This window comes from Rhinoderma darwinii, chromosome 4 (assembly GCF_050947455.1).
Source record: "Rhinoderma darwinii isolate aRhiDar2 chromosome 4, aRhiDar2.hap1, whole genome shotgun sequence".
NCBI lineage: Eukaryota > Metazoa > Chordata > Amphibia > Anura > Rhinodermatidae > Rhinoderma > Rhinoderma darwinii.
The window spans coordinates 204,281,151-204,307,887 of record NC_134690.1 but is presented as its reverse complement, the minus strand read 5'-3'; the positions used below and the strand labels follow the sequence as shown (position 1 = coordinate 204,307,887).

The following is a 26,737-nucleotide window of genomic DNA, read 5'->3' as shown; positions in this document are numbered from 1 at the left end:
GAGTGATTGGGAGAAGGTGCTGTGGTCAGATGAGACTAAAATTGAGCTCTTTGGCATTAACTCAACTCTACGTGTTTGGAGGAAGAGAAATGCTGCCTATGACCCAAAGAACACCGTCCCCACTGTCAAGCATGGAGGGGGAAACATTATGTTTTGGGGGTGTTTCTCTGCTAAGGGCACAGGACTACTTCACCGCATCAATGGGAGAGTGGATGGAGCCATGTACCGTCAAATCCTGATTGACAACCTCCTTCCCTCCACCAGGACATTAAAAATGGCTCGTGGCTGGGTCTTCCAGCACGACAATGACCCGAAACATACAGCCAAGGCAACAAAGGAGTGGCTCAAAAAGAAGCACATTAAGGTCATGGAGTGGCCTAGCCAGTCTCCAGACCTTAATCCCATCGAAAACTTATGGAGGGAGCTGCAAATCCGAGTTTCCAAGCGACAGCCTCGAAATCTTAATGATTTACAGATGATCTGCAAAGAGGAGTGGGCCAAAATTCCATCTAACATGTGTGCAAACCTCATCATCAACTACAAAAAACGTCTGACTGCTGTGCTTGCCAACAAGGGTTTTGCCACCAAGTATTAAGTCTTGTTTGCCAAAGGGATCAAATACTTATTTCTCTGTGCACAATGCAAATAAATATATATAATTTTGACAATGTGATTTTCTTTTTTTTTTAAATATAATCTCTCTCTCACTGGTAAAATTAACCTAGCCTAAAAATTCTAGACTGTTCATGTCTTTGACAGTGGGCAAACTTACGAAATCAGCAAGGGATCAAATACTTATTTCCTTCACTGTATGTATGTATGTATGTATGTGTATATATATATAGTGCATACCGTAACTAACGAGCCGTAAACCTGTTGTGTGTCTATCACATGACCATGGGCAGAATTTTATTTACCGGAATTAAACAATGAATTTTTCTACTGAATGACCACAAGCTGTGATCTTGAATTAATATAGATACTATATTGAAAAATTGTATCACTGTTAATTAAACAAAAATAACATTTATGTGCTGAAACCCCTCTAAATACAAGAAACTGCATTTTGTGATAAACCTGTAAGTCCCTGTATTATAAGATTCTATAGACATAAAGAAGTTTTTTTTGCTTTCATTTATTTATAGAATAGGAAATCATACAGATTTCTAATATACATGTGTTTTAAATTCTGCCCACATACCTTTCTTATATCCGTGCAGTTGCCTGGGCTAAAAATTGAAATGGTATAGCCCAAATATTAGTCCACAGTAATTCACCCATAGGATAATTGAATGGGCTAAAGATGGTGTCCGTCATGTGACCACTGGCATTCAGGTAACACTGTCCAGGTATGTAACAGGTCAATAGGTTATTGAGGAGCAGAAAATATAAATCATTTCTACCTGCAGCAACATCTCATCATCGCGTCTGTGAGGAGCAGCTCTTAAATTAGTCGTGTGTGTGTGTGTGTGTGTGTGTGTGTGTGTGTGTGTGGTGGTGGTCATCACATGACTGACGCCATGTTTAGTCATATTCAGTTAGCCCTTAGATTCATCACATAGGACTTCTCTGTGGGCTGTACCATTCTACTGTGACAGGGGCCTATCTCCCGGTTATAAGAAAGGTATTAGACATTCTGCTCACATACATGTATATTAGAAAACTGTAGGATTTCCGATTCTACAAATAAAAAAAACTGGACAACCCTTTTAACTGTACAAATGCAAGGAATAAATGTATTTACTAATCTATAAATCACATAAACGGGTAAATAAATCAAGTGGACAGGAAGTATCGGGGAGCCCGCACACGCATGCGGTTTTTGCAGTTCTCAGTCGTGCGCCAAAAAATGCAAAATTTTTGCGTTTTACCTGCTCTCTGCTACGTGGCAACTACCACGGCTCGGCCACATCGTGTACGGGCACCTTCAATGTTGATCTGCACTTAACTGAGGGCCTCGTTTATGAGAATTAGGCATCACCTCCAGTTTTATCTGCACGAACAGCCAATCACATTCTTGCATTACTTTTCTGATCTGATTTGGTGCGATGTACAACACTGACACTTTTTGTTGAACTAGTGAAAATTGGTGGGGTTACACTCACTCTATGGATTTGCATGAAATCTGATTGTGATATCGCATCTAGCAATAATCTCTACGTGTAAATTATCTGGTGTGATTGCTTTGAATTATTGACAATCTGCCATCATGCCGATAATTAATCTAAATCATCCAGTTGATTCCTAATGTACCCTGAGATCCCAGATAAAGGTTTCATGAACGAGCAATGGCATTGGGACTAATTTCCGGGTGGGCACATACGAGTCAGACTTGGCTGTGAGGATTCTAGTCAATATATATATATATATATATATATATATATATATATATATATATATTTCACTACAAAATAACCAGTAGAAGAAATTATTTATTAACATGACCGTGAGACCATATAAACATATTATTTTTTTTCTTGCTTCCCGTTGCATGCAATAAATAAGAATCACAATTGCATTAGGCTCTGTTCACATCTGCATGCTGCGCTATTTTTCCTGTCAAAATGGCAGAGCCTATTATAAGTGAATGCCATCGTATGACTGATTTGGCCCTGCGACCTGGTTACCATTTTATAAACAGAAACCAGGTTGCAGGTGTGAACAGAGCCTGAAGGTGCATAACTGTAAAGACAAAGGAGTGTCAGTGCTAAGGGTTGTATAAACAAGGTGGTGTTAGTTTTCACGTCAAAAAACTCTGTGAACTGGACCTGCTTCTGAAACGGTGCCAAAAAACAGCCGAAACTGCCGAACATTTATTTAAAAAAACAAAACCAAGAAAAAAGAGGCGTTCTTTTTCTTGCTGCAGTTACGCCTCGGACTTCCCATTTGAAATCAGAGCGGCAGAGAAAGCGTTTTTTTCGCAGTATTTTATGCCAACGGGCGAATAAACACTACGAAAGTCGCGGCAATAAATTGCAGGCAGGTTAAAGTCTGCCTCAAAATTATTTTCTGCCTGCAAAAAAACTCTGTGAACAGGCAAAAAAGTCATACCCTATTTGGCTTTTTTTAATTTTAAAATTTGCATTAGATGCCCAATGGACTTTTATTCCACTTTTTGTTTTAAAACCATAAATATATGAAATGCAATCTTTTAAAAAAAAAAAAAAAAAAAAAAAGTCTGACAAGCAGCACCTCTTACCATTTAAAGGAAATCTGAACACACACACACACACATATATATATATATATATATATATATATATATATATATAATATATAATTTTATTTTTTTTCCTTCAAGATTGGTCACTCTCACACCACTAAAACATTACTTACCTGTCCTGTGATGCATAGCTTTTCCATTTTGTTTCTGGCTGGATATTACTGACAACAGTTTAAGGCCTCGTTTACACGAACGTATTATACGCGCGTGCGACGCGCGTGCTTTGCACGCATGTCGTACGCACCTATATTAGTCAATGGGGCTGTTTAGACGATGCGTGAATTGCGCTCAGCGCGTGTGCGCAGAAAAAAACTCACGACATGTTCTATAATCGTGCGTTTTTCACGCACCCATTGAAGTCAATGGGTGCGTGAAAACCACGCATGCCGCACGGAAGCACTTCCGTGCGAACTGCGTGATTCGCGAAAGAGCTGTCAAACTCCTGAATGTAAACAGAAAAGCACCACGTGCTTTTCTGTTTACAAACATCCAAACGGAGTGTCAAATTCGAGATGAGCGCACCGAACTTCACCGGGTTCGGCCAAACTCGTTTTGACCGAAACCGGTAAAAAATGTTCGGGTACGCGACGTCAGGAGACAGTCACTGTCCACGGTGCTGAAAGCGTTAAACTGGTTCAGCACCATGGACAGTGACTTCCGCTCGGAAAATCCATGAACCTGTAAAAAAAAAAAGACGTTCTGACTTACCGATAACTCCGGTCCAACCTCCCGGGATGACAGTTCAGTCCAAATGACAGCTGCAGCCAATCACAGGCCAAGCACAGGCTGCAGCCAATCACAGGCTGCAGCGGTCTCATGGACTGCGGCGTCATCCTGGGAGGTGGGGCCGGATGGCAAGAGAGGGACGCGTCACCAAGGCAACGGCCGGGAGCCCGGACTGGGGGAAGCAGGAAGTTCTTGGTAAGTATGAAAGTCTTTTTATATTCACAGGTTGGTGTATATTGTGTTCGGCATTCACTGTCGAGGGTGCTGAAAGAGTTACTGCCGATCAGTTAGCTCTTTCAGCACCTTGGACAGTGACGGGCCTCGACTACCTCATCTCTATGATGGCGGCTGCGTGAAAATCACGCAGCCGCGCATCATGACACACGGAGCTGTCAAATGCCTTTTGCGCGTTTAAAACGCAACAAGGCTGCGTATACGCAGTGCATACGCCATACAAACGCGCGCAAAACGCAGCGTTTTTAAACGCACACGCTCGTGTAAATGAGGCCTAAGGTGTTCTAAACCACCTACAGCAGCTTGCGGGAAGATGGGACATTTCAAGATCCTAGGACCCTGGGTGTTTGGCATATTGGCCGATCACATTTTAAAGAGTATCTGTAAGCTCTTGTGACATCTGTTTTTAGTAAATACTTGTATTCCCCACAAAATAATAATTGTGGGGCAACTTTCTTAGAACGCTGCACTGTCATACCTCTGTTATTCCTCCTGGAAATGTATAATTATATCAATTGGGTGTTCATATTCTCATTGTCAAGGAGGCATGACCTTACAGTCTGGCACTGATTGGATAGTGTAAGTCTATGTAGGGACACACCCCAAGCTAGTAACACCCAGTTGTCAATTTATTAATGAATATTTAGAAGGAATAAAAGAACGGCGACACCATGCAAAGTTCTAAAAAAAGATGCTCCAGAATTGTTATATTATTATATCTTATTATATTAAGACATGTCAGGAGAGTTGACGGGCCTTATTTAAAGAGCACCTGTCACCAGGTCCTAACATCCAATTTACATATATTACCTTTAGCCCGTTTCCTTGCTGTTTCTTCTTTGTTCTGCCCCTCCCCCATTCCAGAGAAATAATGCTCCTTCCTTTAGGCGCCCGATATGCTAACACACTGTAGTTAGCCAACGGGGCGTGAGCTAATGTGAATTTCCCTGGGTGGAGCAATCTTCACTGCCTCTGACGCTGTTCAATCAGCTTATGGCAAATGTTTGATTAGAAATCTTACGCAGTGTGGTCACGCGTGGCAAAGCCATCATAAGCTGGCTCGTTTTGATTGGACAGAATCTGGGGCAGTGAAGATGGCTCCACCCAGCGAGATTCACTGCAGTTTACGCATGATTTCTCAGGAACGGGGAGGGGCACAGAACAAAAAGAAAATCATTGAGGAAGCGGGCTGAAGAGGATATATGTAAATTAGATGCTAGGACCTGGTGACAGATACTCTTTAAACAGTTCTTCTAATAAGTAGTTTTATTTAAGACATCTTGTATCCTGTATACTGTCTTATAACATATACGTACACACAGGCTTTCATTTACACGGAGTATTTATATTGTTTTGTTATTACACTTGACATTATTGTTTTATTTGCATGTCTTATCGCATGTTTGGCGGATGATCATGTAGGTGAGGTTCATGACTATAATTACAGAATGCATGCCACAATATAATGAAATGCAGAGCTTTCCTGTGCTTACTACAACTGCCTGGGCTGTCCGTGCTATCATTTTGTACTACTTTCATTTTTTTCTTTTCATTTTGACACTTTCCATGCTGGGGCTGTGCCGCACTGTTGCTTTGGTGAGTCTTTCTCTAAAACCTGTTACTTAGCACCAATAAGAATTATTAGTGAGCAGCAAGTGTCCGAGACTTGCATGGATATATTTATCGTCTTTATCTGTCTGCTTTCCAAGCGACTTGTTGACAGACAGGGTCCCCAATAAGGGGACCCTCCGACTATCCTCAAGAGATTTACGATTCAGGTATTTTACTAGGCGTTGTCTGAGCCAGGTAACTCCTTTTAAGCCTAATAATTATATCAATGTTTTTAATATCTTTTGCTGAAATACAAATCAGTACGGATGTTTTAAAGCCATATATTTAAATAGGACTTTGGAATATTGCCCTTAATAATGCCTCGTTCACATCTTCCTTGGATGCTCCAGTAGGGGCCTCCATCGGAGATCTGGTCGAGACTGTCTCCGGTAAAATCACGGAAACCCAAAAGGAAAGCAGACTGAACCTATTGAAGTCAATGGGTTTTGTCAGTCGCCCGTGGTGTCCGTTCTGCAACAGAACCGTTGCTTCCATTATTCCCTTGTTCTGCTTCTCTGACTGAGCCGAACAATGCAACACACCGACGCAGGTGTGAACTAAGGTTAAGTGATCATACATTAAGATTCTTAGGATACTCTAGTGAAATTCAAGGTGTACCTATTTGAAAGCATTTTTTTTTATAAAACGGTTAGTCTGTGATTTAGTGCAACTTTATAAATAGTTTTTTTATTAAAAATCATTTTTACTTTTTGAGAAAGCTGTATTGTTCTTTAAATCCTGTACCGTCGGGTCCGCTGGACTGACTGGTCCAGTGAAATCAGGTCCTGCGTGTTTGACATGCAGTATCCACCTGTAATCTATCACATCTAAGTTCATAATTTACGTGTGATAGATTACAGGTGGACCCTGCGTGTCAGACACGCAGGGTCCACTGAAACTGAACCAGTCCGGTCCGTGGGACTGACTGATTCAGGTCATAGCGAACGATACAGCTGCTCTGTATTCTCTATACAAAGTTAAAAATTCGTTTTAATAAACAAAAACAGGTATTACTGGTTTAATAGGTGAAATGCTGGTGACCGGTTCCCTTTAAGCACTTAAATTTCAATTGATATTTATCTAGATCTATGGAATGTCTACATTTAAACACCATTTAGCTTTTTGTAATCTTAATAGGTCCAAAATTTTTGAGTAATTTCTTAATTTATATATTGGTTGGAACACCGTTTATCTGCTATAAAACTCCCAAGTGCTATGCGAAGCCATAATGTTACATGACAAAACTCTGCCGCCAGCAGAACGCTACTGCATACTGTTTTTTTTGTTGTTTTTTTTTATTTTTCATTCTTGGTCATGCATCTTTCAGAACAGACACCACCAGTATAGTAACACTACCCTTGCCACTCTGTATGTAGCGCGGTCAGCAGCTTTGAGGGCTTACAAATGCTGACCGATACCCTTTAAATTTAGACCGCATAGAACTAGACAAGATGCGCAAAATTTGTAACACTGGCTCATGCTAGATGATAAATTTGGTGCACCTTTAGGCACTTTATTTAACTTTATACCACCTCTTAGTTGACTTCCATTAGAACTTTTTTTTAGGCCAAAATTTTGGTACGTCTAAAACCACACCCTTTTCTCATTAAGCCATGCCTTTCTCGACTGAGTCAATTTGAGTCAGATTTCTGGCGCATTTTGAGTAGTTAATCAGCCCCAGTATGCAATCAGTAACTTAGCACCCCCTGCGGTGGCGGATTATTATTTATTTATTTTTTACAAATTTCAGCAAACCTCACTTGGCCACAGCACGGCCGTCAGTGGGAAGCAGCCCCTAATACAGAATAGGAAAAATAGGTAAATGTAATAGAGAAGTAATTACACAGTACATAAACCTCTGCATTATAAAGGAAAAAGTAGGGATTATTAACTGCTAACCAGGGATCTGGGCGACTGCCCCATAGAGTCCAAGCCTGTTTTTGTTTTTTAATACGGTTTCTCACACGAAAGTGTTAGAACAAAAGAGACTCTAAGTAGGAGCATGACAAGAGGGGATGAAGGTAGAGAAAAAGAAGAAACACAAAAAAGGAGGTGGAAAGAGTTTGGAATATGTAAAAGGAAAGCCGGATGGAGCAGCTCCTGGATACAGGACAAAAGTGTTTATTTCAAATGTGTGGTATTTAGCAGTGGACTGAAATGCCAACCCATAATACCAAGTTTTTGAGAGCGAGGCAGCTGTACCTCTAGATGAGATCAAATCTTCCATCCTCATGATATCGTTCAACCTAGAAAACCAAAGACCCAAAGAGGGAGATTCCTGATGTCTCCACAGCAAAGGGAACCAATATCAGCGGCGGTAATCCGATTATGTAAAAGGGACCATTTAGACCTGTTAATCGGAATATCACAATGGTGTAGAAGCAACAGTTCAATGCGTAGAGTCAATTTAACTCCCGGCAGGGAGGCTGTTATCCACTATACTCCTTCCCAGAAAGGCACGAGGAGTTGGCAGGACCAGAATATGTGAAACATGGTGCCTTCAGCCGAGAAGCATCTCCAGCACAACCACTTGAGTTTAGGTAGACCAGTCCCGACTCTGTCCTAAGGTCTACACAAGATGAATCCCTTGATTCTCGCTGGTTTCCATTCCAGATAAACTTGTGTTGTGCGACGTTCAAAGATCGAATTAAATGCTTGAAGGCTTAATGGGGAGCGCTTGAAAAAAGGTAAAGCAACCGAGTAAGGACACTTGTTTTGAAGATTGCACAATGACCGAATCAAGCAAAAGTGCACGTGGACCAGTACGAAAGATATCTGTGGATATTGTGGCGAAAGGGAGGATCGTTTTGACAGAACAGGTTAGCTGGGTTTGCTGTACGCGTGATCCTCCGAAACTTCAGTGTGGTTGGAAACTGCTTAAAACGGAAAGTGTGTTCCAGCTGTGACCTGGTTGTATCTTGGAGTGAGATGTTGAGCGCCTCAGACTTTGCAGTATTGATTTTAAAGTTGGATAGGGAGGAGTATCTACGGAATTCCTCTAGGTGAGGGTGACCATAGTATTGCTAATAAAGAACAGCAGGTCAGCGGTATTAGGCCACTACCGTGTACTCTGCCTCGCCTACTCTACGATTTGAAATGTCTGGATTGGCACAAATACGACATTGAAAAGTCTCGAGAGTCTATATAAATATTAAGGGGGACAGGGCGCAACCCTGCCGATTCCCATTCAGGATTGTAAATGATGAGGAAGAACCATTAATTTTAACCTCCGCAGAAGAGTCAAGACCGGTCTACTCCATCAGTTTTTCAAGCGTTTGTGGAGAGCAGCATAAGCAGAAGTTTTGAGCAACGTATCGGTGGATTAAATTAATGGCTCGGATAAAGTTAACACACACTTCTTGACTTGGGCTTGAAACCTGAATTACATCAAAGTGAATCAGGCAGAGCAGCCTGACCTACAGCTGCTGTAAATGTGGGAGGGAATCTCACCCCCCCCCCTCCCTAATTTCGGCTACAAGCCAGGCAAAGGTGCCTTCAAACTGCTAAACATTTTCGGCTCCCATTTTGGGAGTGCTTTTACAATGTAGCTGGTAGAAGCTATAGGACACACCAAATGGCTAAAGATGATGAAAGTCAAGAGGGAGACCCTGTGGTGAATGACTTTTGTTCAGTTGACCGGTTCACGCGGCATCTATTTAGAAGCGTTTTTTTGGCCCATTTTACGTGCTGAAAACCGCATAGAAAAAGGCTTGATTACACTTCATTTACATAAATGGTAAAGCGCGCTGTTGATAGATACAATGTGCTTTTTTTACACACGTGTTTTTAGAAACGCGTTGTGTAAATAAACAAATGTCAAGTCCATTCTTTTGCACGTAAAACACGCCAAATGTTCCCATAGTCAACGGGAGTCCTAATTATGCGGCAAAAGACTTGCAAAAAGCGCACACACAATGCGTTAAAAAAAGCGTCAAACACTTCATTAAGCTTCCCATTTACATCCATGAGAAAGCAAGCCGTTAGTTTTTTACGCAAGCGTTTTTAAAAAGCGTGTGGGATAAAAAAAAGCGTTGGATCAATTCTTTGGTGTTTAAAATGAGCCAAATGTTCCCAGAGTCAGTGGGAGTCCTAACTACGTGCCCAAAAACATGCAAAAAGCGCACACAAAAACCACCAAAAAAACCCTGCAAAAAAAAATAATTGTGCATGGCCCCATAGAGATGAATGGGTCAGTGTGCTATCCATTAAAAAAAACTGAGGTTTTGGAGGTTCCGCTGGACCTATTGGACTACGTCGTAGATTCGGTGGACTACTGCAATGATCTACGGTTTTTGATTAAATAAAATGGTTAGAGAAGATTGTGTGGGGGAGTTTTTATTTCAATAAAAATATTTTCTTATGTCTTAATACTTTTATTAGCGCCTGGATAATGGCAGTTGTCTGTTTGACGATGTCCATTACTAAGGCAAGGCTTGGTGTTAGGCCTCATGCACACGACCGTATTTTTTCCCACCCGTAAATACTGGCGTAAATATGGGTCCGGTGTCACACGTATTCGACCCGTTTTGCACCAGTATTTACGGACCCGTGCCCGTAAATATGGGTCCGGTGTCGCCCGTATTCCACCCGTATTTACGGGCACGTTTTTGGCTGCAAAATAGCACTGCACTAATCGGCAGCCCCTTCTCTCTATCAGTGCAGGATAGAGAGAAGGGACAGCCCTTTCTGTAATAAAAGTTAAAGAAATTCATAATAACCCGGCCATTGTCTTGGTGACGTGTCCCTCTCTTCACATCCAGCCCGACCTCCCTGGATGACGCGGCTGTCCATCACAGGCTGCAGCGGTCACATGGGCTGAAACGCCATCCAGGGATGTTGGGCCTGATGTCGAGTGGGACGCGTCACCAAGGCAACGGCCGGGAGACCGGACTGGAGGAAGCAGGAAGTTCTCGGTAAGTATGAACGTCTTTTGTTTTATTTTTTTACAGGTTGCTCTATATTCTGATCGGAATTCACTGTCCAGGGTGCTGAAAGAGTTACTGCCGATCAGTTAACTCTTTCAGCACCCTGGACAGTGACTATTTACGGACGTCGCCTAGCAACGCTGCCGTAATGACGGGTGCACACATGTAGCCACCCGTCATTACGGGAGCTCCATAGACTTCTATGGGCTGTCTGTGCCGTTATTACGGCCAGAAATAGGACATGTTCTATCTTTTTCAACGGCACGGGCACCTTCCCGTAAGAAAACGGGAAGGTACCCGTGGCCAATAGAAGTCTATGAGCCCGTTATTACGGGTCGTAATTACGACCCGTAATAACGGGAGTTTTTACGGTCGTGTGCATGAGGCCTTAGCCAGTAAAAAGGCTAGCAATAACCCCCATTATTACCCCGGTACCCACCGCCACCAGGGGTATGTGGAAGAGCTGGGTACGATCCAGTACCCGAACATCTGTAGTGATGGTCGGCAACTGTGGCGGCCGCAGGCTGGTATTAGGCAGGGAAAGGCCAAAAACGTTTTGGCCCTTCCCAGCCTAATACCAGCCTTTTTACTGGCTCGCACTAAGCTCCGCCTTAGTAATGGACATTGTCAAACAGAAAACTGCCATTACTTAGGCGCTAATAAAGTATTAATAAAAGACATAATAAAATATTTTTAATGAAATATATACTCCCCCACAAAACCCTCGTTAACCATTTTATACAAAACAAACAAAAAACAGTCGTTCGTTTCAGTAGTCCACCGAATCTACGATGGAGTCCAATAGGTCTAGTGGAAACTGCAAAACAAAAAAAAAGTGCTCGCCGCTGATGCTTCAAAACAGCTGATAAGCGGCTATGAAGGATCAGCGGCGACCGTGCATACTCCGCTGCACAAAAATAGGACACCGCTCTGCTGCGCACACTACGCAGACACCGCTCTGCTGCGCACACTACGCAGACACCGCTCTGCTGCGCACACTACGCAGACACCGCTCTGCTGCGCACACTACGCAGACACCGCTCTGCTGCGCACACTACGCAGACACCGCTCTGCTGCGCACACTACGCAGGCACCGCTCTGCTGCGCACACTACGCTGGCACCGCTCTGCTGCGCACACTACGCAGGCACCGCTCTGCTGCGCACACTACGCAGGCACCGCTCTGCTGCGCACACTACGCAGGCACCGCTCTGCTGCGCACACTACGCAGGCACCGCTCTGCGGCGCACACTACGCAGACACCGCTCTGCGGCGCACACTACCCCTTACCTGCAGTGTGGCCGGTCTTCAAAATGGCGCTGGCTTTCTCCCTACAACCAGCTTCTATGCTGGGTCGCTCTGAAATGCACAGTAGAGCGAGACAGCAGAGGCACAGGACATAACGAACAGGTCCCGTTCGTTATGTCCTATGCCCTGTAGCTGCCATATTCCATCTGTGTATGTGTCATGAATTGACACATACACAGATGAAAGAAAACACTGCAGCCCCCAGGAAAGTGATAATAAAAAAAAAACCATTGTGTGTGGAAAATAAATAAAGTAAATTATAATATTTTATTAAATGAAAACACATAAATAAAAAAAAATCATGACCCCTTTCTTTTTTTAAGGTTCTGCTAATGAAATCTGCACTTTTTTTAGACTGGTAACCTGAGAAACTGGAAATGTTGTATTTAATATATGCAATAACATTGTTTCGCTTTTTAAGTAATTTTTGTTAAAAAAAAAATAATATTTGAATGAGCCAAACATGCATGTATATGGGGAGTTAGACATGCAATTCTATCGTTCAGGAATCGTCTAGCAGATGTCTGACCAGATTTTAAATTCCTAAAACTTTCCATCTGTCTCTAAAATGCTTCCCTTTTACACTGCTCTGCAATTCGTAATGAATTACTATATACATTTGCTTTTGAACCTGCAGGATAGCCGAATGTAAGACATTGTTCTATTTATTCCCAATCCTACGCTCTGCACGATCGCAGTGAAGAGTTTAAATGGATCGGCGGTAACGCAATCTCCATTTAATGTCTGTGGGGCTGACTGAGGCAGCCGAGTCCAGCGCTCTGCTGTTTCCGTCTGCTCTATAGACATTGCTTGGAGCAGCAGCGTGCATGCGTGACCACCGCTTAATTAAAACTTCTCACTACTACAATTTAGTGTGGAATGGGGGGGGGGCTCGGGACCCCCATTCTAGTGATCGGTGGGCCTCCAGCGATCATACATTTATCACCTATTCTGTAGATGGTATGGATGATCTCAGTGGGAAAACCCCTTTTTAATGATAAGTATCATTGGTTCCGGCATTATCTGTAAATGCCTGCATTGCTGTCTCCCTACATACTATGAGGATCGCCATGATGGAAAAGTCCATTAGATTCTTGCTGTTGACTCTTTAAATTCACAGTAAACCTTTTATGTAAATGTATTTTATGGTCAAATATAACCTATTGGGTTTTATATAATCTGTTTAGGTCATGTTCACACATTGAGCGTTTAGACGTAGATTCTGTGCCTAAAACCTAACCAAATACACTATTTCACATGCAGTGCAAAAAGAATCGGCGTGGAATAATGTACACGCTGTGGATTTTAAAATCCAGAGCGTGTTCGTTATATGGGCGGATCCTGCACGGAAAAGCTACGTATTTGCACCATTGATTTGCCATGGGGTTAATCCGCGTGCGGACCGGTTACCACATCAGCGGCATAAATCAGAGTTTCAACCTTGGAATTCTACCTTGGATTCTTTGAAAAATCCACATCGGATTTGCATAGTCTATTCCATATCTTGTCTGTCCCAGGCATAGGTTTTATCTGGAAATGTTTACTTAAATAGGAGTATGATCAAAGGTAACGTTTTATTGTTAAATATTTTTACACTATGAAAATGTTTGATAGTCCTTGAAAATATTAATGTTAAACATTTTATGTGGTTTTTAGTTCCTAAGCTTTTTGTCTTTATTCTCCACATCAGTATTTGATGGTTTAGGCGATCTTCTTATACCAACAATGACCCCCACATCTCAGTCAGGATCTTCACTTACAGCAAACAATGCCAGTGGCGCTGGTAAAGGTCTTGGCAGTGACCTTGATTCTTCTCTTGCAAGTTTAGTTGGCAGTAAGTGATATGAAAGTGAATAATTGTCATATTTGTGGATTTGTCGCGCTATCTTTTGTTGTTAATAAGTCTTAGTTTGTGGTTGGAGCAGTAATATTTATAGGCTTGGTAGGAGCCTCACTTAACCAATCTGTACTGATAGCGGGCCAGCCTCCTTCTAGTGTCTCCCAGACAATTGTTTTCTGCTAACCCTGTTGCACAAAGCCTTGACTTCCCCAACAAAATTAGTGGAGCATCCAGTGCTTGCCACAAGATCCACATGTTTACCCTATGTGGAATTAATTATTTTCTGCATGTCTCTTCACCCACCTCCAGAATCTTCTTCTTCTTTTTTTCCTCTTTAGAGAGAACCTGTCATCTGCCCAAAAACGGCAGCTGAGCTCTCAAATAGTTGTCCCCTCTTCTAGCCCTGACCATTCCTGAGATATCGGTGCCGTTAGTTTTGGTCCCCAATATGCAAATGAGGTCTAACTGTAACAAGTAGGCAGTTAACGCTGCTCTTTAGCCAATGAGGAGGAAGCCTATGATCATCCGCACTGGGGAGCGTGCTTACGATCTTCAGCACGGGCGGTAGGGAGTACATGCGTTGCTCCTCCTTTTTTTTTATTTATTTTTTTATTTATTTCCCCCCCCCCCCCCATAAAAATTTCATGTTTGGTGCAACTTTCAAAATAGTTTTTATTAAATTATTTTTACTTTTTGACACAGCTGCATCTGAAAAAGTAAAAATTTTTTTTAATAAAAACTAATTTGAAAGTTGCACCAAACAGACTGATTTTTTTTTTTTGCTTTTTTTTATTTTTAATGTCCCTTTTGATTGGTGTACATAGCCTTTAAATCTCAATAACAAATTCCTTTTAGCAAATAAGTGAAGACTGCTGAAATGGGCGTGTCTGTCACTACAATATGCTGCCCTCCGTAAAGACCACACAATGTGCATGACCGATATCCTTTAAGCTCTGCTTATTGTTAACATAATTAGGAAATGGGAGATGAGCAGAGAGTGCAATGCTCTGTCCTTTAACCCCTTAATGACCGGGCCTGAAAAGACCTTAATGACCAGCTAAATTTTTCTTTTTTTGCCTCTCTGCGTTTCAGCAGCCATAACTTTTTTATTTTTTCATTGACGTGGCTGTATGAGGCCTTGTTTTATGCGAGAGAAATAGTATTTATTTTTTTTCCGCAGTTTGGGGGTAAAAAAAACTTTTTTACGGCGTGAATATAGGAAAAAGCGATTCTCTGAATCGTTTTTTTTTGTTTTTTTATCCCGTTCACGTTTCACGCTAAATAACCCATTAGATTAATTCTTCAGGTTATTACGGCCGTGTAGATACCTAATATGCATAGGTTTTTTGTTTTTATTTAGTGTAGGGGCAATAAAATGTATTTAATGCAAAATAAAGACTCTTTTTGTGACTTTTTTTATTTATTTATTTGTTTTTGTTACTTTTTTTTTTTTTTTAATCCCATCAGGGGATAACTTTATTTGTAACTTTATTTTTTATTTGTAATGTATTAGCATACTTCTGTACGCTAATACATTACACTGTGTCTCTATGACACAGGCTGCTGATCGGGCAGCACATTGTGTGCCCGAACAGCAGGCACATGGAACAGACAGCCCTGGGGTCCTTTGTAGGTCCCCAGGGCTGACTGCAGAGAGATTCCCCGGTATTTGATCGCATCACTGGAATCCCGGTGATGCGATCAAAGAGGGGAATTCCCTTTGATCTTGCCGCGGTCACGGACCGCGGTAATCAAAGGGTTAAACAGCTGGGGTCCGAATGTGTGCCGACCCCAGCTGTGTTCAGGAGGCTGCTCTAAGATCAGGAGCTGTTAGTAACAGCTCCTGCTTAGAGGATGAGTGCTCTCACGAGCGCTCATCAGCCTAATCTACAGCGACGCCAAAAGACGTCTCTGTAGATTAAGCACCCGCACCGCCTGACGTCAAAAGACAGTGGGCGGTCGGGAAGGTGTTAATATTGTTAACAATGTTGCATGTTTTTGGGGATGTCCTTTATTTATTTATTTTACTTTTTAGATCTTGGAATTTCGGCAACCACTGTTAAAAAGTAAGTAACTTTCAACCTACAGTATGGACGCCTAAAAGTATTTAGACCTGTGGTGATTGTTGAAATATTTCATTTTAGAAATGATAAATAATGCATTTCCCATTCAAACTTTAAATGGTGGCTAAACATAAACTATAGCAGCTAAATATCTATTGCTCTATTAGTCAATGGACTACCTGTGAGGTATGCTGTAATACCACCCCATATTAAACGTTAAAAAAAAAATTGCAAATTGAAAAGCGGCTAGGTTCTTGAATTTTGACAGCCTATGTGTGGCCACTGGGAACAGAGACCAAGCACCCCCATTCTCTGGATTTGAGGGTCCACTTGGTCATACCCCCACATTACCTTAAAGTATGTGATGGTTAGGATATTAAAGGGGTTGTCCACTACCGGACAACTGACCTATCCACCGGATAGGTCATCAGTATATCATCGGTACTGGTCCGATCAGCCGCTCCGGTGGCCTGCGAGCACCGGATGTTATTGCCCATTATGCGATGTACAGAGCCAGAAGCAGTTAGCTCTGTGCATAGCATAGTGGCCGTGCTGCAGAACAGCAACTCTGCTCTTAGTCACTTGAATAGGAGCAGAGCTGTAACTCAGCCGCCATTCCGTGGCCGGAGCCAACTGCTTCCGGCATGTAAGTCCAGTTCCGGAGGCTGCCGGAGTGGCTTAAGTGTGGGGTCTGGGTGTTGGCCCCGCACGATGATATACTGATGACCTATTTGCTGGATAGGTCATCAGTTGTCCGGTAGTGGACAACCCCTTTTATGATAGTGTCTTTATTGCTGTCCGCCACATATGGTCTAACAGGCTCTCGTGTGCTAAACAGCCAAGTTCCAATTATTGAGAGGCTTGACTTGAGGTTTATTTTAATGTAACTATGCCATGTAGAAAATAAATGATGATTCTTAACATTTGGCTGATGGCTTATTGTTTTACAATGTAACTGTTTAGGGGTGACCTTCAGTGGAATGCAGGAGAGAAGAAACTCACAGGAGGTGCTAACTGGCAACCAAAGGTAGCTCCGGCCACATGGGCATCCGGTGGTACATCAACTGCTTCTATGGTAATGTTATACACACACCGTCTCATTGCTAGAAAAGTGGCACGTGGAGTTATGTTTATTCTAAAATGAAACCATATGATAATGAGAACTAGCAGTCTATTGCTATGAAATAGTTTAATTAAGGGTAAGTTCACACAGGACAGATACACTGCGTAAAAGCACTCCACGTATCCGCCCTGTGTGCTGCAGGAAATTCCAGTAGAAAAACCGTACCAAATTGTGGTGTCGTTTTCCGGCCAGAATGCCCGCTGTGGAAAACTTCACAGAAAAAAATAAATGGATACTTACCATGGCGACGCGTCCCTCTGATGTTCAGCAGCCCTGGGATGAGTTTCGTTTTTTGCGGCGGAGTCGCAACATCTGCAAAAATCTGCAACATCTGCGGTTTTTTTTTTTTGCGAGTTTTATTGAATTCCATGAGGTAAACCCGCAACAAATAAGCAAGGATTGCGCAAATACAATTGACATGCTGCGGATTAAAAAAAAAAAAACGCACCGCCATTTTATCTGAGCGTTTTTCCGCCCAGCGTTTACGCAGCATGTGGATGAGACTTGTAAAAATCTCATCCACATTGCTGCTACTGTATTATGTTGCGGCTTTTCCGCAACTAAATCTGTTGCGGAAAATCAGCAGTATTTACGCCACGTGTGAACTTACCCTGAAGGGTATTAAAAAAATTTAAAAAACAAAGTTGTATTTTTCGCTATTTTACCTCTTAGTAGAAATAATAAACACCTTTATTATGCACCTCAAAATTCTGCTCCAAAGTGTAACCTTCCCGGTAATGGTTGGCAAAGCATATTTTAGATTATGCACATACAGAATTGTGTGTTAACATGATTTCCTCTTCAGCACATTTAGTACAGCATTTCTAATAGAGCTATGCATTTTCCATTCTGTAAATCTGTGTGTATATACATGATGTCCAACTCATGATTAGAAGGCATCTATTAGGTAAATATCTAATAGGTAGGTGTGCGTTAAATCGGTTATTTATTGCCAATATTAGTAAAACCTGACCTGTGCAAGCTCCATGAGGATTGGAGTTCAGAGACTGCTCTAGATTAGCAGTTCATATAATGCCCTATAATTCCATAACCCAAATGTTTTAAGATCCCATGAATATCCCATAAATTTATATCAATTTTTTTTTTACATTTGCCACAGTTCCTGGTTGTCGTACTAAAATTGTATCCATGCTAACCGGTAGATGTATTTTTGAAAAAATTCCATTTTAAAATCTATTAATACACATAAAAGAACATATATTTTATGTGTTACCATATGCGGCTTTAAGGCCTTTTTTTATTATAATCTGTAGGTTTAATTCATGTTGTATCTGATTTTTAAATTTTTTGTTTTTCTTTGTATTTATTTCTTTTTAGCAAGGAACTGCTCCTCCAGGGAGTGCAGGGCCCCAGGCAGCAAGTGCTTCTCCAGGTGCACAGCCAGCAGCAGCAGGGTTTGGTCTAGTAAGTATACTAGCTGAGGATAAAATAAATGCTATAAATGATGGGCCCCTTTTAGACAGCCCATTGTTGTTTTGAATGTGTCCTTGATCTAGGTGCGGACACGAGCAACTAAGCGCCCCTGTGCATAAACAGAGTGTAGGAGCCTTCTGCTAGCATGGCAACAAATTACATCTTATTTTTAGGAGGATAATCATAATATTTATTGTAGTCTAGGCTAATGGTTACATCCCTGGTGGTCTAGGGCATGGGTTAATGATAAAATTGTCTGACTGGGATGATGACGTGTCTATGTAATCTGAGAGACCGATGAAGACCGTGAGCAGGGGAAGGAGTGCGCGAAGCACCGTACTCGTTTTAAACCCACCTGTGTCTAGAGTGGGCCCCGTTCCCCTTCTGGGTCTTTGCGCAGCTGAACAGACCACACAGACTATATGGCCGCCCCTGCCTTGATTATTAGCAAAAGGTGGATATGCCATAAATGTGTTTTTTTAGGCCCAAACTAGGCCACATGCTTAAGGAGTTTAAAGTTTGAACTTGACCATGGGCCTATTTTTGGCTTTTGGGTGTTGTTTCACTGGTGGTGATTGGGAACCTGAATACAATTTATTAAACATGCTTGAATATATTGGCCCACATTTACTAATGCTGTCTAAAAGACGGCGTAAACTTAGACCAGGCAGGCACAAAATGCACCAAAATGATCACAGTGGTGCATGATAGTTCTGGCGCATCTTACATGACCTGTTAGACACTTTTCTCTCTTCCTAATATTGCTTTTTAATTTGCCTTATTTTGTGCCAGATTTTTGGTGCACACTGACAATTTTAAGCCACGCCCATTTATGACCAGCCACATCCTTTTCCCGCTACACAACGCCATCTTTTCGGAATCTTTTTAAGGTGTCTAGTAAGATGCAAACATCAAACACTTCCAATTTGCTCCAAAACTTGGCGCATTTTTCGACACTTTCTAGGCCCAGACACAGTAGTTCGTTTTCCCTGTAATATGTCATTATTGTGGCATCACATGTACTCTATTAAATCATCATTCCATGTGTTTGTGTTCATTATGGTATCTTATTCTTATGTCAAACCCAATAATTATTTATTGAAACATGGAAATTCTTATAAAAGATCATTCAGACTCTGATTTTGTTTGTTTTTGACTTTAGAGTCTAGATTGATAGTATGTATTTTATTGAAATGTGTACATTTTGTCTTTTGAGTGTAAAAAATTATTTAAATTTAACGGTTCACACATACATTGAAAAATATTAGGGGTATAAAAGTATTAATTAATGCTTTCTGATTTTTATCTAGCCTGCATCTGGGACAGGGGTACCAATGATGCCCCAACAGCCTATGATGTATGGCCAATCTATGATAAGGCCGTCATTTGGTGGAGCTTCTGTTCCTGGTGCCCCGGTATGATCATGTTCTTAGAAGTTTTACGTTTGTAGTGTTTTTGAATTGCTGTATGTTTTATGCTTATCTTGATGTTTTACTTACAGCTATCTCCTAGTATGACTGCTGCTTCACAAAGCCCAAAAAAGCCCCCATCAAAGGATCCATTAGCGGATCTCAACATCAAGGACTTCTTGTAAATCAGTAAGGTAAGAACCCTTTCTCTTATATAGTCTTGTGTACTTTTTGCCATTGGCACCTGAGGCCAAATACTATACACCTATTCATCATCCTATACGAGAATGGCAGAAAAATCTACCACTACTGCTTAATTTAATTTGCATAAACTACAAAATTGTCCAGAGCTTTACGCTAGTTTTCCTCATGGTAGCAGGAGCACATATTGACCATGTTGACCATTCCACCTGACCATGGGAAGTGGTGTCTGACAGTACCTGTTGACAGCAGATCAAGGGTAAGAACAGACTAGGCGGAATCAGGATGAATACGCTGTGTGAAAACACAGAGTAACCGCCCTGCTAGCCGCATGGGAATTCTGTCCGAGAAACCACACCAAACTGGTCTGATTTTTTTTGGGCGGCGTGTCCGCTGTGGAAATCCCGCAGCAATGAAAAAAAAAATGGTTTAAACTAACCTGCCTGTAGTCATGGTGGCGCGTCTCTCTCTCTATCTTTTGAGAACAGCTCGGCCTCCAGTGATGATGCTGTAGTCCATGTGACCGCTGCAGCCTTTGATTGGCTGCAGAAGTCACCACAAAGTCCATCACAGGAGGCCAGGTTGCGCTTATGAAGAGGATCGCGTCGCTAGGACCACTGCAGGGGATAAGCATGAGCTTTATTTGTTAATTTCAAATTAAAAGTAATTAAATTTTTTTTTATTTTGTGGTTTTTGCAGCGAATCGCAGCATTTCCGCCAAAAAAGTCGCAATATATAGCGCTTTGTTGCAGGCTTTACCACCCCATTGAATTCAGAAGAGCAGAGATTCCACAGTATTAACTGACCTGCTGCAGCATCAAAAACTGCACCGCAAATCAGTTCATGAACGTTTTTCCCGGCGGATCTTTTCCGCTGTGTGTGGATGAGATGTGTTCAAATCTCATCCTCTCTGCTGCTGCTACTGTATTATGCTGCAGGTTTTCTGCAATGAACTCTGTTTCGGAAAATCTGTTTGAAAGTCCTGACCACGGTCATGCAACGAATGTTCATGCAACTGCAAAAATATGCAAGTATCTTGACGAGACTGAAACCGAATAATTACTTAGCTAGAGAACAGGTTTTTTTTTTTGTTTTTTTTTTATTAAATGGGTTGTCCAGGGTTAGGAAAAAAGCTCTGTTGGCACTGGCCCTATGTGGGGATTATATACACTGGGCACTTTGGCACTATCTACAGGGACATTGCAGTACTATCATCATAGGCACTGTGGTGTTTTAAGGGGGTTGGGACAAAAAAATCCTGACATGAAATCCATCTTTTTTTTTTTTTTTTTTAAACGGCCATGAAAAACTGATGGCAAACAGATGATAAACGGACAGATGGGCTGGAAATTGATGAAAATTTAGAGACACACTGATGCAAAATGGCCATGAAAAACTGATCGTTGATCAGTTTTTAATGGCCCTTATTTTTCACTGCCGTGTAGGCTACATTCACACAACCATGAAAAACGACCGTGTGATGGCTGTTTTTGTAATGGCCGTTTTCAGAACAATAGAATTCTATGGGTGTATTCACACGGCTGTTTTTTTTTTAGAGGCTTGTGAAAACCGGCCCCACGGCTCCCATAGAAGTCAATGGATCAGTTTTTACCGGCCGTTTTTTATATGAATCATTCCTTGTAATGGCCGGTAAAAACTGATCCTGCCCGAGGATTCCCTGCACACAACACTACTTTGAGTACTGAGCCCGGGGAAGCCCTTGACATTACTATCCATATATGGACAGTGATGTTGGGCTTTCAACGGTGGAGTCTCTGGCCAGAGCATTGTGAGATCTCTGGCCGGGGACTCCTGTCTCCCTCTGACCCCCCCACCCCCTGTAGATTGCACCCCCCTGTAAATAGCGGCACCCCCCCTCCAGTTAGCGCCGCTGTAGCTCCTTGAAGGAGCGGAATCACCGGCCAACGCTCTAGCCATGGGATTCAACTACTGGAGAAGCCCCAGGTGTCACTGTCCATATATGGACTGAGACATCAGGGGCTCCCTCAAGGAGTGAAGTCCCTGGCCAGAAGAATTCTGCTCCTACAGGGAGCTACAGTGCCGCTATCTAAAGGGGGGGGGGGTGTGATCTACAGGGTGGGGGGTGCTATCTACAGGGGGGTGTCATTTACATGGGACTGAGTGCTATCTACAGTGGGTGGTGGTGCTATCTACAGGGGAGTGGCGCTACATGGGCACTGTGGCACTATCTAAATGATTATTGCAGTACTATCTACATGGGAACTGTGGTGTTTTGAGGGGGTTTGGACAATAAAACCAACAAATTAAATCCATCAGGTTTTTTTAACGGCCATGAAAAACGGATGACAAACGGACTGGAAATGGATGAAAATTATAGACACACTGATGCAAAACGGCCATGAAAAACTGAGTTGTTCAGTTTTTAATGGCCGTTTTTTTTTCACTGTCGTGTGAATGTAGCCTTACGCCTCATGCACACGGCCGAGTGTGCCCTCCGAGTTTCATCAGTGATCTGAGGAAAAATAGGACAAGTTCTATCTTTCCTCGTATCGGGGAATCGGACCATTTTTCACGGACCTGATTCACCCGCTAAAGTGAATGGGTCCGTGAAGACTATCGGGTGCCACTCGGGTGCCGTCAAAAACTGCCCGACTGGCACAACGGTCGTGTGCATGAGGCATTAGACATATAAGTTCAAGATTTGGAAATTCCCAGCATCCCATATGTGAAAGTTCAAATGTCTACATCTACACATGTGGTACTGGTCTACCTAAACAAACTATAAAACGAATCCTATCCTAAATTCCATTAGATGAACTTTCTAATTGAAAGTTGCCAATCCCTAAACATAATTTGGAATTATAACAAATAATAAGGTGCATTTATGGCTCATGCACGGGTCACTTCTTGTGGTCAGCACATGGAGGTAATGTCTCCTAGAAGCATTTGGTTCCTCATTGTGGCACTATATGGCAGTACAGGGAGTGCCTTGCAAAGTTTACTCCATTCACTGCTAAATGGTATTGACTTTTTTGGCTGTTCAGATAATGTGCCTACCAAAATCAATGAGAAACAGAATGATCTAACATAGTCGCTTACTCTGGCTGATTTTTCTCACTGCTTATTCAGTCATCCTAGGCTAAATCTGTACTTGGCAATGCAGATGTACTGTACTTCCACACTGCTACAGTGAACGAAATAAGTATTTGATCCCTTGCTGATTTTGTACGTTTGCCCACTGTCAAAGACATGAACAGTCTAGAATTTTTAGGCTAGGTTAATTGTACCAGTGAGAAATAGATTATATGAAAAAAAAAAAAGAAAATCACATAGTCAAAATTATATATATTTATTTGCATTGTGCAGAGAGAAATAAGTATTTGATCCCTTTGGCAAACCAGACTTAATACTTGGTGGCAAAACCCTTGTTGGCAAGCACAGCAGTCAGACATTTTTTGTAGTTGATGATGAGGTTTGCACACATGTTAGATGGAATTTTGGCCCACTCCTCTTTGCAGATCATCTGTAAATCAGTAAGATTTCGAGGCTGTCGTTTGGCAACTCGGATCTTCAGCTCCCTCCATAAGTTTTCGATGGGATTAAGGTCTGGAGACTGGCTAGGCCACTCCATGACCTTAATGTGCTTCTTTTTGAGCCACTCCTTTGTTGCCTTGGCTGTATGTTTCGGGTCATTGTCGTGCTGGAAGACCCAGCCATGAGCCATTTTTAATGTCCTGGTGGAGGGAAGGAGGTTGTCACTCAGGATTTGACGGTACATGGCTCCAGCCATTCTCCCATTGATGCGGTGAAGTAGTCCTGTGCCCTTAGCAGAGAAACACCCCCAAAACATAATGTTTCCACCTCCATGCTTGACAGTGGGGATGGTGTTCTTTGGGTCATAGGCAGCATTTCTCTTCCTCCAAACACGGCGAGTTGAGTTAATGCCAAAGAGCTCAATTTTAGTCTCATCTGACCACAGCACCTTCTCCCAATCACTCTCAGAATCATCCAGATGTTCATTTGCAAACTTCAGACGGGCCTGTACATGTGCCTTCTTGAGCAGGGGGACCTTGCGGGCACTGCAGGATTTTAATCCATTATGGCGTAATGTGTTACCAATGGTTTTCTTGGTGACTGTGGTCCCAGCTGCCTTGAGATCATTAACAAGTTCCCCCCGTGTAGTTTTCGGCTGAGCTCTCACCTTCCTCAGGATCAAGGATACCCCACGAGGTGAGATTTTGCATGGAGCCCCAGATCGATGTCGATTGACAGTCATTTTGTATGTCTTCCATTTTGTTACTATTGCACCAACAGTTGTCTCCTTCTCACCCAGCGTCTTACTTATGGTTTTGTAGCCCATTCCAGCCTTGTGCAGGTCTATGATCTTGTCCCTGACATCCTTAGAAAGCTCTTTGGTCTTGCCCATGTTGTAGAGGTTAGAGTCAGACTGATTAATTGAGTCTGTGGACAGGAGTCTTTTATACAGGTGACCATGTAAGACAGCTGTCTTTAATGCAGGCACCAAGTTGATTTGGAGCGTGTAACTGGTCTGGAGGAGGCTGAACTCTTAATGGTTGGTAGGGGATCAAATACTTATTTCTCTGTGCACAATGCAAATAAATATATATCATTTTGACAATGTGATTTTCTTTATTTTTTTTTATATAATCTATCTCTCACTGGTAAAATTAACCTAGCCTAAAAATTCTAGACTGTTCATGTCTTTGACAGTGGGCAAACTCACAAAATCAGCAAGGGATCAAATACTTATTTCCTCCACTGTATATGTTCCTTTTTATGCAGGCACGGACTGATCTGAACAAAATAGTTTAGCTTTGGTAGAAGCACCACAACGTGACTGATCCCTTTAACGGTTTATGACTTCTCTGGCTATTACGTTTTTTTGTAAATATTTTTTAGTCCTATATAAAGCTCATTTGTTTTTGTTTTTTTGTTTTTCTTTCTCCTAGATTTTGTTTTGTGACCTGAATATGTGAGACTGGAGCCTTCGAAGAACAGATTGCTGCTCAGAGTTTTCTAAGTCAGCCACCAGTACCAAACCCAGTGCTTCGATTTCTCTCTACTGAAATGCGTAGCACAGCTGTGAAAGTAATCATTAGGATTCTGTATTACCCTATCGGTGACCCGCTACTATATATCATATTTTTTGTTCATTTTTGTGTTTCTGGGTTTTCTGTGTTTTTCCGGTTCTCCATGGGTGGGTGTAACTTCCCCCATGCCTTCTAGTGCGTTTCTTGCCCCTGCCTGATGGGGGCAGAACATGCAGCTGTTGTGTGATGAGCAGTCTGGACAGATGTATCCGTGTTTTTTGAACGTTTCAATGTATATAATGTTTGGACATCCCTTGTTTCTTCTATAAAATATGAAATCTTGTGTGATCACAGCAGAAAACACTCCAATACAACCCTGTGTTTTGTGTGTGGGTGAGAACTACCCACAGGACTATTGTGGAAAAACCAACTGTTTTTGTGGTACTTTATATGTTTAAAGTTATTTATGAGTTAAATGAATATGAAAGAAAATCTTCCTCCACTAATATATTGTTATGCACTCCTATAGAGACAAATCATATCAGAAATATATCATATTTATCTTTTTGTTGTTTTTAAATATAATATATATTTTAATTATATTTTTCAGTTTTTGCATCAAAACTAGTAAGTTGGTCGATTTTGCAAAATGAATAAAAAAATCTCTTCATTATAGTTGCAGCAGGGCTACTAGGTTCCGTGGAGTGTTACAAAAATGACATTTTTTTTTCTTTTACATTTTATTGTACATTCATCTTCTTTTGTGTTTATTTTAGCACTTTTTTTTTTTCTCTGAGTTCACAGTGAGTAGTTTTGTACAGTTTGTGGCCGAACCTCATGCGGATCACCAAGGTCCACCCCTTCTTGTACATATTGTGCGAGTCTCATTTTTTTTGTTCACACATTCATCCTGTTGTGTGCTGACGGCTTTGGCTTAAGGTTTTGGTGCATACAAATAAGGTCACTGTTGATCAGTGTTACAAGTGGCTTGGCAGCTGTTTGTAGAAGTTTATTGGATAGGAACAACGTTCACCTGTTGTAAGTCTTTCAATTTAATTATTTATTCGATGGTCGTATCTGAATTTACTGTGGGGATAACATACACTTTAAACGGGGATCAAGTATTTAAAATCAATTTCCAACTGGCTTTCCTTTGTATCATGGTTTAAAGACCCAGTGCATGTATGCCCTGTGAGATGCAATAAACACCTTGAACAGAAGCAAATGCAAACTACTTGTTGAGTCTGTTTTTTTTTTTCTTTTTTTTTTTTCTTTTATTTAATTAAAAAAAATGATAAATTGTGTGTGTATATATATATATATATATATATATATATATATATATATATATGAGAGAATTTTATTTGCACATGTTTTTATTGATCATATTTTTTATTTAACCCCTTCCCGACACCCATACGGCGCTATCTGGAAGGGGTTCCCGCAAACCCCAGTACAGTTAAGTTGCGGTGATGCTGCGGGCTCAGAAGCTGAGCCCGCGCCATCATTGCCGGGTGCCAGCTGTATGTTACAGTTGACACCCTCCTGTAACGGCCAGGACCGGAGCTATTCTCCGATCCGGATAATTAACCCCTGAGATGCTGTGAT

The 26,737-nt window shown here is 41.7% G+C and overlaps 1 protein-coding gene across 1 annotated transcript in view; it reads left to right on the top strand.

Annotated features, from left to right (window-relative positions):
* The window catches only part of SNAP91 (synaptosome associated protein 91), a 142,236-nt gene extending 115,876 nt beyond the window's left edge, over window positions 1-26,360 (top strand). The window contains exons 25-31 of the mRNA XM_075862088.1: window positions 13,717-13,860; window positions 15,902-15,932; window positions 16,893-17,004; window positions 18,391-18,477; window positions 19,797-19,901; window positions 19,988-20,089; window positions 25,049-26,360. Of these exons, the coding sequence (XP_075718203.1) occupies window positions 13,717-13,860; window positions 15,902-15,932; window positions 16,893-17,004; window positions 18,391-18,477; window positions 19,797-19,901; window positions 19,988-20,080 (572 nt within the window). The 3' untranslated portion in view covers window positions 20,081-20,089; window positions 25,049-26,360. The remainder of the gene's footprint in view (window positions 1-13,716; window positions 13,861-15,901; window positions 15,933-16,892; window positions 17,005-18,390; window positions 18,478-19,796; window positions 19,902-19,987; window positions 20,090-25,048) is intronic.
* Window positions 26,361-26,737: the final 377 nt, after the last annotated feature.